This window comes from Melozone crissalis, unplaced genomic scaffold (genome assembly GCF_028551555.1).
Source record: "Melozone crissalis strain CALT ecotype California unplaced genomic scaffold, PUWL_Pcris_2 ptg000016l_1, whole genome shotgun sequence".
NCBI classification, from domain to species: domain Eukaryota; kingdom Metazoa; phylum Chordata; class Aves; order Passeriformes; family Passerellidae; genus Melozone; species Melozone crissalis.
Window position 1 is genome coordinate 42,895,395 of NW_026535794.1, and position 14,489 is coordinate 42,909,883.

Genomic DNA, 14,489 nt, shown 5'->3' on the forward strand with positions numbered 1-14,489 from the left:
CCAGGGTATCCAGTAAAAGCACTTTGCAATGTATAAAAAACATTCCAAAGCCAAGCCTTGAGGTCTGATAGAATAAAATTAGTGTGGCAATTTAACATGAATCACAATAGTTAATCCCCCAGTGCATGCTGAAGCTGCCACCATTACCTCTGATTTCCATTGAAGCAAAAGAAGGAGGTCAGTCTAGAACAGCAGCTGGACTGGAGCTGCACGTATCTGTTCCACACATTCATTTCTAGGCTTCAGTTTATTGTCTGGCTTTAAGCAGCCCCTCAGAGCAGAGCCCCGGAGCAGGGCTGTGCTGGCAGTACTTTGTCCTTCCTTTGGTTCCCACTGCTCCTGAAAGGCAGAGCAGGACAATGGGAGTGGGAGGAGGAGCGGGGCTCTCTTCCCACCAGCAAGCTGCCAGCCTCCAGGGCCACTCTTCTCGGCAGCTTCTCTGCCAGCAAATCTGACACTTAGCCACCTGTGAATTTAGAGGCAGAAGGGAAAGATTTCTCATTTTGAAGAAATTGAAAGTTAAAATATAAGGGAGAGGGTACAGCTAGGACAGTAGAACAGCAGCAAATCTGCAAGGAATAAATAAGGAAAGGAAGTAAAATGCTTTAATAAAGTGAAAGTACTTAAGAAAATTAAAAAGCAGAAAAAATAAGGAGGAGTGTTACCAAGGCATGTGAAAATTGACTTACTCTGTGCATGGAAAGCCTGCATTGACACAAGGTTCGTGTTGATAAAGTAGAAGAGTAATTGCCATATGTGTGACCTTTTTGGTAATCATTCAGGTTTTGTTTAGAAAGTAAAAATTTTAACACTAAGTTCTAAACTTAAAACCCACAATGTTATTAAAAAAAATTCTTAAAAATGCAGATGTATTTTATACAATACATGTACTCTGCCTTTATGTATTATACTGAACAAAATTTAAATTAACAGAAAGAAACTGAGATTATAGGATTGGCAAGGCATGAAAATAATAAATTAAATAGTCAGAAATCATTCATCCATTTTTTTCAATTTAAACCTCATCCCAAAACCTTTTTCTGTAGTTTCTCAGTTACATAGCATAGGGTGTTCAAAGGCACTAAAGCAGATCTCAGAAAGAGAATAAACGCTAATACTCAACATACCTGGAGGCCATTGTTTGTCTTTATATTACAGAGCTGCTTAAAATATCATCTCTCTTCAGACTGAAAATAGTAGCTCTTATACAGCTTTAATTTGCTCTTTATTGCAAAAGAATTTCATAAAGCTTTGCAAAGAAATTGCTGGTGGTATTAGAGGCAGAAAGGCACAGAGTTTTGTGAGGGTCTGATACAGTAGAGGTAGCTCTGAACAGGAGGCTGTAGAGGCAGAGTGCTTCATCGCTTCAAAACAAAGGTTGTGAGCAGCAAAGAGGTTTTCTTCCCACTAATGTTTTGGAAAAAGGGAAAAAGTATTTTGTTCAGTCCTAACACAGGAAGCATATAAAGACAAAGTCTGGTTTCACTGAAGTAAAAGAGAACTTTGCCATTGCCTTCACGGAAACCAGACCTTTACCCTTTGCTAAGTTGTTCAAAATTGCAACAGGCTTAGCAGGGCAATTAATAAAGATTACAAATCTGTAAATATTGTCATACCTATAATGTAGGACTATGTCAGCTATTACAACTTTACTCATTTTGAAGATATGCAGTTATAAACTACCAAACCAACCTTTTACTCTCCTACCTGCTTATTAGACAGACTTTTGTAGTACAGTGAGAGTCATGCTCTCCATCCAGGTGTGCCCCTTCAATGAAAATGGCACATTTGGTCAGCTGTGTCCTTTGTGTATAATTGCATCCTAGTGCCTAAACCTCTAAAGTGGCAACATGCAGATGTCTGGGATAGGGTGAAAAGCAGGAATAATATTTATCTCTCCATCTTCTGCCTATGCTTTGTTCAAGAACTTCCTGAGCCAGATCAAACCATAAATCCACCGTAACTAATTTGAGTTACTGACTTTATCTGATCAGACACATACCAACTTAAATATAGATTTAAGAGCAAATCAATAGCCTGTAATCAGTTGATACTTGTGTTTCGCTCAGTGTTTAAGGGAAAACTATTTCTTTCTATGGGTACATAGTCTTCCCAAAGAGCTGGGAATGTGTCAGGATGCCTTTTCACAGGTATCTCTGGTGAAGGAATAAATTCTGTCAGTGGTGCCACTGCCATTTTGTAAGTATTTGAAGACCTATTTGAAGTACTTTAACATTCACAGAGTTGATTGCTTCAGAGTATTTATAAAATTACTGTAATTAGAAATTGTTTACTGGCTCTATGTTGATTATTTTTTCACTAGACTGTAACCAGGTAATTGCAGAGCCCTCACAGGAAGTAGAAGAGAGAAAAGTAAGAATGAAAATATTACTCAAAATTATATTGTAATAACATGTGCTTGGGTCAGGAGAGCTTCTGCAGGGGAGGAAAACAAATAAGATTGCCTGGCAGGTCCCTTCATTGCTGGCCTGGGACTCCTTGCCTAATAAACTCCTGAGCAGAATTGAAAATAGTTCTTCATCAAATAATCTAAACATTGACTAGTTTTTCCTACCTTACTTACTATATTAAAATATTTTTTTAATATTCTGGTGACAGTTAATTTAGAATTACACTTACTTTTCATGCTGATACAAGAGATAAACAAAGAGGCAAATTTCCTCTTAGAACAAACTCCCTTCACAAGAGTGGTTACTTTCCCTATGTGTCTGCCCAGCACTGAAGTCTGATTTCTTTACGTGTTGTTTTTACTTCAGATACACTATAAAATTTTATACTTATGGTTTTGAGACATTTGATTTCTCTGTCATTTTCAGACGTATTTGTGAGGCTGAAGTTTCTTGCCTGCCACAAAGAAATGGAAATTTTGTACTTGCAGTGTTGTGGCTGCTGTGTGGTAGCAGGACAGAGGACAGCCATGCCGCCCCCTGCAAATCTTTCTGCTTATTTATGTCAGATTTATGGCACAGATGGTAATTTCCAAAGATAGTTCCTGAAGTTGGGTTCTTAGTTTCATATCTGGAGGCTGATCTAGATTACCCAGTCAATGTCCTGCACAGAGGAGTAAAGTTCTTATCTTGTTACTTGTTTTATTTGAAACCAAGTTGGGCTCTTTATGACTCCACAAATAAGGAAATTTGGAGAGAAATGTGAACCCAGGGTAAAACTGAGACCAGCTGGGCTTGGGCTGGGGCTAGCCTTGCCTTTGTGTCCACTGGCAGAGCAGAGGTTGGGTAGGACTTCAGTAGTGCTTAGATGTTGGGGTTTATGTGCCTGGGGTCCAGGGATGACTAACTTTGTGTCCAGAAAGCAGTGGAATATATTTTTTTTTCTCTTCTGAGGGTTGAGCATAATTCATTTTGAGAGACTGTCTCTGTTTTTCACACAGTCTGTTCCCTGCTGTTGCATGGATTAGAGGGAGACACGTTCATGCTCTTTTGAGTTTTTCCTCTGCTCATTTTGTGGCATTAAATAGTTTAAACTGGTCTCTTGCCTTTTTGTACAATAGATTTGCTGAAGGATGTTGGCAAGAGCTGTGGGTTTTGGCCTGTGCAACACCGGAATTGATGCTGTGTGGTCTCCCTGGCTAAACCTCTGTGTGACGTGGGTTTGTGCACTCGAGGGAGGCTTGTGTCTGTGACCCAGCAGGTTCCTTCCAGCTTTAAGCTGGAAAAAAATGGAAGCACAGAGAGTCTGAAAGCACACACAGTCTGAAATGTGTCTTCTGCAGAAGCTGTAGTGAGCTGTGTATTTTTTCCATCACCCAAGCAGTTGGCCACTTGAGCAGTGTGAGGAGGAAGGACTCTCACTGTCCCCCTGCAGTGCCACCTTCAAGCCTCTCACCACCACTGCCAGCACTGCTCCAGAGGCTGTCTGGCTGCTTTCAGCAGAGAGAGTGCAAGGCATGTGAGCTTCAGTGGCAAATTAGGGCAGATTGAGCTGCCTGCTTGTTAGCCAGCCTTTTACTGCTTTCACAGAACCACAGAATGGATCAGTTGGAGGAAACCTCTGGGATCAGCTAGTCCAGCCTCCCTGCTCAAGCAGGGACCCCAGAGCATGCTCCTTAGGACTCGGTCCAGATGGCTTGTGAGTATCTCCAGGGAAGGAGATTACAGTTGGTATAAAGCTAACACAGCTATGTCTGCAGTTAAGCCTCAGTGTCAGCCATATCCATATATTAGGAATTTGTGTCCAGAGGGCTCATTAAACTCTCCAAGTGCTGAGTATTTCTCTTCCAAAGGGGATGTGCCTGCTCACCTTGCTTAGTGAAAAAGCTTGTTAAACTTCAGAGAGGCAGAATAGTGTGGTTCACTCATTTTCTCTTGATGGTAGCTAGTAATAGGAAGCAGGTAATTACATCCTCCAAAACCCCTGAGAAAAGGAATTGTATCATTGCTCACCCTGAAACCTTTAAAGCATTGTTGATGTGCTGTTAACCTAGGGGCCAACTGCACCCTTAAACCATAGTGATGTCTGCATGAGCCAGGGCACAGAACTAAAGAAATGAGTGTGGGACTGCACAGGCCATCCCTCCCCTTTGAGATGTCACCAAGGTCATGTCACATTGCACATTTTTGCATCGTTGCTTTCATAGCCAGTCAATTGTTTCTGACTCCAAAATCTATTGACCAGCTGCTGATTGGGTGAGAGGTAATTGCATAAGCTAAAGGGAGAGCATCTCTTGGGCTGGGCTGGCATCCTGGGAGGGTGGTTTGGGCACACACTCCTCATCAGGCATTCACATGTTGTTTAACATTGTATTTATCTGTCACTTGGCAACTGTTTGGCCAGTTATGGTGAAAAAAGTTAGGAAATATGAGCTACATGAGGACAAAAATAATGTAAATTATTTTGAGGGGCAGAAGGCATAAGCTATATTCTGAAGAAAATACTATTAGACTGTCTTGTGTCACTTCCACTATTCTTCATTTTTGTACTGTCTACTGAACTAAAATAAGGTTCAGCAAAGGGTGACTAATACTGTAAGAATATTGTAATGAGTATTAATTAATACTTTGCAATTTAAATCAGAGACAATCTGAAGTAGATCAGGAAAAAATCTTGGAAAAAAAATGTACTACGAATGCTTTGACTGCAGTTCCTCACAGTGCTATTAATCAGGTACAATACTCCAAGGCACAAATTATGTGATTCTGCAAGTTTTCCTGACTCTGCACTTACTAATTTTGCAAATCTTTTGTTTCATTATCACTGGCTTTGTACTTTGTATTCTATCTTGAATTAGGCATACAAGAAAGGAAAGAAGAGAGTTGGTTTTTTTTTTTTGCTCTTTCCCATTACTTTCTATTTCTTGTAGCAGTTCCCATTTTGTGTCTGTGGAGTCCAGGCAAACTTCCTGTCACAATTCCTGTAGAAACAACTGTAAAAATCTCCCAGCCTGGGAGGGGCCTCAGAAGGTCAGCGGTCCTACTTCCTGCTCAGGACAGGATTGGCACCAAATTTACACCCCAGGGCTGTGGGAGGGTGAGGTTTCCTGTGCTTTGAGGACAGAGACTCCAAAACCTCCCTTGGCCTCTGCTGCAGTGCTTAGTTGTCCTTGTAGTGAAATGTTTTCTGCTGGGGCTTTCTTGGCTTATTTTTTAATGACCACTTCATTTTTTGTTCTCTGGTTGTGCACCCTGGCCAAGACCCAGATTCCATCTTCTTGCTGACCTCCTTGTAGATGTGGGCAGTTATCTCAGGGCATGTGCATCACCTCCCTGCCCATCTTGGATTCCACAGTTAGCTTGGAGATGGCATAGTGGATCAGTATCCTTCTTACACTGGAGGGCCCAAAACTAGATACAGTCTTTTCGGTGTAGCCTAGAAGTAAGGAGATTAGTAAATATTCCTCAAAAATTTAAATTACTGTGACTGCTCACAGTACTTGTGAGAGTGACATTTCAGGATTTGTTTCTTTGTTATCTTCAGTTTGAAATTTTTCTTGCTTTTTTATAAAAAAATCTGCATTTGACTGTTTAATGCTCATGTGTGGCTTTCCTATATATAGAGGGTTTTTTCTGCCGAGTTGCAGCATCACAGGGCCATTGGTCTTGGCTCTGGGAGATGAGGAAGTTGTGAAACTGTTCCTACAAGTCTTTTATCATACTACTGAAGTAGGGAAGAAGCTGTATTCCGGAAATCAATAGCTTTCAAGAAGAATGAGGGGTTGTGCAGGATGACTTAAAATAAGCATTCAGTGTTGCATTGTGGCTGTGTGGTCCTGGGATTTATAAACAGGAGTGTACTAGTACAGAGACTGGTTATTACTGCTGTCAGGAAGCATCAGTTACCATCTCTAGCTAAGGAAACAAACATGTTGCTGGAAAAGTGGTCAGAGTCAGAAATGCAGCTTAGAAGTAACCCAAGCCCAGAGTCCTGAAGCACCATTCGCTGCAGAGTGTTCCATGCCACAAACAGAAACCCTGAGGGAAGATTTGTCATTCCAGGTATGAAGCTACTGTAACCTTACACCATTATAATCAGTGAGGACAAATTTCCATTGAATAAGCTTTTAAACCTTTACACAGAATAAAGAACTACATGTGGAAGAGACTTACTGAGTTTTGAAGTGGGTGTTAATTTGCCTCTTCTGTAACTGGTTGGTACTTAGAGATTAAGCTGATACGGTTCTTGAGACAGCTCAAGAGTCAAGAAGCTACTATTATTGTGATTGGACACCATTACAAAAGAAGAATTTAATATATATCTGTCATGTTTTCATATTGTAATTAATGCTAGAAAGTGGGAAAGATACCATGTACCACTGCTCCTTCTAACTGCTTATGAGCTGTTCCACATGGTGTATACAGGAAAACCAGAAGATGAGGTTGCTGATAAAAAACATCTTCTTTCATGTATTCTTATATTTAATATAAACTATTTACATATCTGTTCTTCATATGTACAAACTTATGTGTACATTGAGTGTGTACACATGAGTATTTACCTGTGGAAAAGCACCAGTCCAGTGAGTCAATAGATCCTGGTTTCTTTGGTTTTCACTTTTATACACTTTCTGTGTTTTACATTGTTTTCCTCAGGTTGTGGTTGAATTGTCAGTTGGCATTAACACACACAGTGGTAAAATTAGGAGTAGTTAGAGGCTGACTTACCAGGTCTGGGCATAACTGGAAATTAACAGTGTTGTGAGCATCTGACACAGAGCTCAGCAAGGGCAGTAAATCAACATTAAAGCAGCAACGGCAGTTAGTGTCTGTTAAATGTTGGCTGTCCCACAGAAACCATAAAGGAAAGGTGAGAGTGTCTGATTAGGTTGTGAGTGTGTGCAGAACCAGCACTGGGACAGGAATTCTGGGTTCCAGTGCTGGGGAACCAAGCCCTGGCACTGCTCTGCTAAATCCCTTGGCAGCTCCTGGGGTTTTGCTGTAGTTGAGGTCTCTGGTGCAGCTGTGTATTTCTGTTATTTCATGGTTTTAGCGATTTAATTTTGTATTTTGGTATTGTTGGCAGCACTAAATCACATGTTTAGGCTTCCATAGCCCCTCTAACTGGAGAACTACCCTGTACACTGAGGTTGGTGTTTCTGGAGCCCACAAAGGAAGTAGCCTGATTTCCATGCTTGGTACACAGCTGTGTTTGGGGTGTGAAAGGATCTGTTCCGTTTTAATAAAGTCCTTTCAGAAAATTTAATGTTGAAATGTAGGAAAATCTAAGTAATTGGTAAAGCCTATTTGTAAACCACATTAAAGGGGTTTTGCTATTTCTCCTGGAAGTACTGTCTAATTATATTACATGTGCTTTACAAGGAAATTTAAACTTAATAAAATGGAAATAGCAAATCTATTGAATTACAGCAGATAAATATTTAGAGCATTTCCTAATAGTAGAACATTAGGATAAACAACACTGTAGCCCCACTAAAATTAATACCAGTTTAAACACGTTTCACTCATGTATTGCATGCACAGGCTGCCGTTGCTAAGGGTGCTGCATAAAACAGAGCATTAACCATAAACCTTTCACTAGTAACTCTCAGCTGATAATAAATGAAGAATGGCTTCTTGAGCCAACTCATTTCTTAGCTGTGCCTCTGATAGTTCACAGAGGCTTTTAATGCCCCTCAAATGAGTGAGGTTTGTCATCATGTATCTAGCAGGTTTAACAAGTAGATCAAGACATTTTTAATATCTCTCTTCCATATTTTTAAAATACTTCTTAAAGCTTACAAAGAAATGTCTTTTTGAGGGAAGAGCAGTTAACTCAGCCCCACAGGTTCCCCAGTGAACCTGTTGGGGCTGTCAAGGGAAAAGTGATCTTAAAAGGTACCTCATCAATTCCCTTTCTCAGCAATAAAATTTTAAAAATACACTCCCTTTCCCGTATGTTGTCTTAGAGAAATATTTTCCCATTGAGCAGGAACATTTACTTTTGCAGTAAATAAGAAAGAAAATTGTAAAATTCTTCAGCCTGAACTTGGCAAGGAATTTCTCTGTTTAAAGGTGCCACCACATGTTGCTTGCCCAAGTGATAGCTCTTGGGGGAGCCTGCTGCTGCCAGGTACTGCCAAATACATTTTGCTATTAGAAACTATAAAGAAGAAATTAAATACACAGCTCTTGGGGTTCTCACGTGGCTTATGATTCATTTCCTGCAATATGTGTATGACTGCATTTGGACTGGTTTTGCCCAGTCCTTGTGTGCCATGTGAAGCTATTTTAAGAGATTTTTCTGCTCACTGGCCTGCTCAAGAAGCTGGGATATTTGTTTGTTCATGTCATGTATTTTAAATATGATAGCATAAGATTGCCAGCAGCAGACAATCCTAGTTTAAGATTAGCTCAGTTAAAATTAGGAGGGCCTTCAAAAATAAATGAGAGGTGTCCAGCTTTTACAGAGTTTTTGGACAGATTACATTTAGTAATCATTAGCACTCGTCCTTGGTTTTCTTCCAGACTTTGGCAAGCCCTGCAGAGATCAGAGAATAAAAATACTTTTCCAGTCTTCTGCATTCCTCATCAATCCCCATACAATTACACCAGTATTCAGAATTTATGAAAATCATTCTAAAATAAGAGAATGTTTGTATTTGATGGATCAGGAACTGAATGAAGGTGCTGTCTTCTGTGTCTATGTTTTTGTAATAGGAGGAAAAGACACTTTAATTAAAGATGCTATCGTTTTATTGAGACATTTATTTAAATAAGTGAATCAGGATGTAGAAGAGGAATCTATCTGTATTCCAGCCTTTAGCTGTGGCGTTTTTCCCTGCACTGTTGCTATGGAGAAGCATATAAATATTTGTATCACAAACTAATTTTACTTCACTTATAGATGGCATGGAAATACAGATAAAAATGGTAAAGAAAAGTTGTTGTAGGTGTGTTTTAGCATGCAGAGTAGTGTTTTGGAATAGGTTCAGGCCCAGACTAGCAGCAAAGAAGAGGTAGAAGGTGCTCTGTTAAAGCATCTGACATCTTTGTACCCTGTGTTGTGGGATCGAAACTGAATTATAGTGTACACTTTATTTGCAGCTTTGTCTTTTCCAATTTTGTTATAGCATTTTTAGATACTTCTCTTTCTAATAGCTCATACGTCATGGGCCATTTCTATGAGATCAAATACAAATGCAAAAGAAACAACTTTAGCTCAGTAGCACACGTCCAGCCTCCACAGGGGAATGACACAGAACCCACACAGCGGCCTAGGAGTTGAAAGCTGCCTAAATTGTTTCTTCATATGATCATTCACATTTTTTCATGTCCAGCCTTTTCCTTTCCTTGCCTGCCAAATTGGCTCCAAGGAGGCAGTGATGCTGGGCATGAGTGAATTGCAGCAGTGCTGGGCATCTCCTTGCCTCTGCTCCTCTGCCTGTGCTTTGGGCTGCTCTCCCTCTCGTCTCCTTCCTGAGACTGTCGTCTCTGTCTTTTTTCTTCGGGGCACTTCAGTCACCCTGACCATTTCTTGGTATGTCAGGGTGGTTCCAGACATTGCCAGGCCCTTGGCTGACACCCCCCAGGTGATGTGTGAGAGATGCCTTCAACACAGTTTGAGCTTTCTTGTAGCCTCTGTAAGTTCTGGGTTATGAAACATTCTCTTTAACAAGAAGCTTCACAGAGCAGCTCTGTTTTCTTTTACTCAGCTGATATTTTCATCACCTGGGATTGTTATCCTGATTTCACATGGTGACATGTCTCTGGTGACTTCCTAGGAGAATGAAAACAAAATTGGTTGTCAACAGGATTGGAAATAATCGTATCACCAGAGCAGTCTGCTACCTCCTTCTTATATCACAGGATGTTTTTTTAATTTAATTTCACAACAACAGAAATACTGAATAACAGTTAACAGATTGTTGCAATGGGAAGTGGGGGCAGCAGTTTGTCAGTTCATTGACCTTTTGAGATCAGCTTAAAAGCCTAAATATTTAGGGATAAATGACTTTCACATAAGGGATTATTCATCACAAAAATAATTAATTAACATACAAATTGCATTGCCATTTGATGAGTGTTTTGGTGGACAAAAGTATTGCCTCCGTTAAAATCGTGTATTTTGTAAAAATCAGGCATGACAGAGTGGTGGCTTTTGTTTTTAAATGCTCAAGCTCTTTTTTCGGTGCGGTTTTATTAGTCAGCTGGATTCTGGAGTGTCCTGGGCTCTATCTGCTTTGGTAATTCCTCCTGCTGCCGCTGCACTCAGCTTCTCTCTCTGCTCTTCTCTCCTGGCAGCAAATGCAGCTGGCGGCGGAGTCGCTGAAGGAGTAAACACGGAGGAATGAGGATGACTAAGGCGGTCACAGGCGAGGCGGAGCCAGCGTGTGTGGCGCTCGGAGCGCACCCTCCGCCATCTACTGAGTAGGTGGCACCTGCTTATATGAAACTTGGTGAATAATCTTTGCCTGACACTGTACAAAACTGTATTTTCTCCTGCTCTCTTTGTTTCTCATATGCAATTGCTTGTGAAGGTAACACCAAATAAAGCACTGCAGCTCATGCCAGGTCTGGATAAAGTCTGCCAGACTCCTTGTGCTTTGAGTGATTGAAAACAGATCCTGGGAGGAAGCATCCAGAAGCTCACTAGAATTTTCAGCTGCAACTTTCTAAAGGGGAAAAAAAAAGCAGACTATTATTTAATTTACTCTCCCTTTATGGTTATTGCCCCTTCTGTTCCTTCATTACAATAGCTAATCAATCCTCTGTTATTTCAAAGATTTGCTTATTAGCAACTGCTTGTCCACAGCAAATTAATTTAAGTATGTTATACATTTCATAGAGAACAACAATGTATTTCATTATGTGATCTGAGAAATAGTTGAACATAAATATTTATAGAGTATGTATTATATAGTCCTGTTTGCTAGTTCTCTAAATAGGTCCCAGCTAAAATCTTTTCAAAAGCTAGGTAAAAAAAAATTAGTAGGAAACAGATTGCTGATCAGTGACTTATGAAATATATTTATTTTCTAATTTATGTTGGATTTTGGTATCACTCCCCTGGATTCCGAACTGCAGGATTGTATGAATGGATCTTCTGGTTAAATGAACTAAGAGCAAACAGATCAATTAAAGTTGATACTTGATACACCAGTACTTGTGTTTGTAGTGAATATCTGATTTGGTTTTCCTTGAATTTCACAGAAAGGTAGCTGTCCTAATGTTTCTTTGTTTTCTGACAGTAATAGGACAAAATCTACAGTGTTTGCTCCTGTGACCTTGAGACAGTTTATTTTTGGCTGCTCTGATGTTCAGTTTTGCTAGATGTGACTGTATGTGGTACTTGCTGGAATTTTGTTCACAAAAATCTGCTGCTGCCATAATTAAGGTGTTTGCCTGCTTTGCACATTTCAGATTTCTGCCACAGGGCTCCCACAGCAGAATAGTATAACTAAGCCAAAATAGTATATTTTGTCTGGAACCAAAAATTAGTATTTCTCAGGCTCTGCAGGTGTGACCCAGTAAGAAATGACTGATCTCCTGGGAAGAGGAGCAAACCTATGGTTCCTCTGTTCTTGCTTCTCCCACTGTTAGTCCCCCATGCTGCTGCTATTTCAGGGGTATCTCATGGGCTGCTGCTTTCACAGCCTGTTCCTGGAGCAGTGGCAGGGCTAGGGCTGCACATGCTCTGCCCTGAGGATCTCTGAGGGAAGCATGTCACCCTTACTGTAGTGCTGTAGAGATCCCAAAACCAGTTGTTTTCTTAGGAGGCAGTCAGTGTGTTCTCCATGAAAACTCCCCATCTTTGCAGTCTGCTGCCCACTTTGGTCTGAAGTAGCTCATGTTCCTTCAAGTTTTAACTGCCTGGTCAGTGGTTTTGAGTGAGCAGTTCCAGAGAAGAAAAATCCATGGGATGGGCTCCTGTTGGAGTATGTTCTTGTGACCTTGCACCCATTTTGAAGGGATTCTGCTGTTTTGCTAAGTGATGGTGGTCTGGGAGCATGAAGTTGGTGTGTTTTGCTGATGGCAGCTGTATCAGGTGTCTGGGATAACTTTCTAAGATGGCTTAGAAAAGGAATCAAGTCGTGTGTCAACTGTGATCGTGTGAAACAAGCAAGTCCCCTTCTGCAAAACTGACTCCGTGGTTTTCCTTTTGGGATCCATTTATTTTGTTTTCTGTGGATTAACAGGAAAATCTCTAGTGAGGTGTAAGTACCCAGTGACTTCAGTAATGTTGGCTGTTGCCTTTGCCTTGGGCAAATCCCTTCACTTCTGCTTAGTTTCCTTATCTAGAAACAGGGATAATACTGTTCTTAGGTGCCTTCTCCACCAGAAGTGAGGAGGTATGGAGGAATTCTGACCTTCAGTGGTGTGAGAAGTATGGGACTCCTTTGTTTTGTAGGGATTAAAGTTTGTTCCACATACATGGTCACGAGAGAGACTGTTTCTGTCCTAAAACACTCACTTTAACCTGTTGAGAAATGTTCCCTCATTGTGCCAAGTAGTATTTTGTCACTGAAATGAAATTTAGCTCCTATTCCTCTGTATGCAGCTCTTTGTCCTTTCCTGGGGAGGGGTTCCTGTGTTTCATACTGTCTGGTGTCCTGGGTTTTGTCTTTTGGGTTTTTTATACATTCATGGTGGCATCTATTTTCATTTCTCATTTGAGAGGAAAAACTCTTTCTGTCTGTGCTCCTGAATGTGTTGTTTCCTTTCTGCTGTAGGTGCACCTGTAAAAATTGTGATGCCAGGGAGGAAACTCACTGACCAAAATCAGTTGTCAGGTGACAATGTCAGAAAGAATAAGGTATTTATCAGCAGCTGCCATTCACAAGGTATGGAATCTGAATATCTGTTCCCAGGTCCAGGCAGGGTCTCTTAGCCAGCTGAGAGAGCCTCACACCTCTAGACAGCTGTGGCTCTGGGCCCTGCAGGAGTGCAGGCCACCAGAGAGTTCTGTATGGCCACTGTGTGGCAGTTCTGCCAGTGCCTGAGTTTAAGCCATAAGTTTATCTCTGGTCTCAAGCTTCAGGGAGAAACCAAGCATGAGGCTGGAGCACCCTGTTTGGGAAGATGACTGTGTGGGAGAAGCCTGTATCTGTCTGTTAAGACTTGGATTTTACAAATCTCCTTAGCAGCAGCCCTAACAATCCAAGAAAGCTGTTCTTAAGAAGGGCACTCATAAACCACTTGCTGGTGATACAAGAGTTCTCTCATCAGGTTCCTTGTGAGTGCAGGTCTAATTGTGTGGCCCAGAGGGATCTCCAGATATCTACTGAGGAGAACACTTATTACATGGAAAGGTTCCACTGTAGCAGGCAAGCAGTTATGGATATTTAAACCTACCTGGGCCTGAGGGAATTGATCTTTAATCTCATTCAGAGAAATTTGAGTTTGTTTCCTTATTCATGTAAGCAAAGCCCCTGGAAACAATGCCTGCTACTGTGATGTGCTTTCTTCAGGACAGCTCTGCCATGCTTCACCCAGGAGCTGCAGGGGCGAGTGGCAGTGCCAGGGCTGTCAGCAGGGCCTGGTGATTCAGTGCCAGCCCTGGAGGCTGGTGCTGAGAGAGGAGGCTCTCTCTGCACCCCAGCGCTTGATACAAAGCACTGTGGTGATGGCCTCTGTCACCACTGGCATCATGAGGGCAATACTGGGCCTGTCTGAGGGCATGTGGCACACAAATGCCCAGAGAGAAAACCAGATCCTGCCTCCTCTGCTCTGTATTTCTCAAGGGAGAGCAGTGAGAGGGAGGAAAGAGGAAGATGTTACACAAGGGCCTGCTGAAATGAATTCCTGAGATGAATCATCTGAGAGCCCAATGAAGTCTGTGTTACCTCTCTGGGCTTCTCAGGCCCTATACTTGCATTTTTCTTACAACATGATTCTTCTATCACATCTGAAAATAGAGGACATCTCATTCTTTATCCCTATGTAATAAGACTCGACTCTGTCTCTAATACAAGGTTCTTGACTTGCAGAAATTGATGTCATTTTTAATACAGGCAGATAGGCCAAACTGATTCATCTTACAATTACAATTTAAAAAAATAAATAAATAGCCATAGCCTG

General features: G+C 41.2%; 1 protein-coding gene across 3 annotated transcripts in view; it reads left to right on the forward strand.

Moving 5' to 3' along the window:
* ANO10 (anoctamin 10) overlaps positions 1 to 11,563 on the forward strand; it is a 121,279-nt gene extending 109,716 nt beyond the window's left edge. For all 3 annotated transcript variants that reach the window (XM_054273694.1, XM_054273693.1, XM_054273692.1), the window contains one exon: positions 10,713 to 11,563. In XM_054273694.1, the coding sequence (XP_054129669.1) occupies positions 10,713 to 10,748 (36 nt within the window). In that variant the 3' untranslated portion in view covers positions 10,749 to 11,563. The remainder of the gene's footprint in view (positions 1 to 10,712) is intronic.
* Positions 11,564 to 14,489: the final 2,926 nt, after the last annotated feature.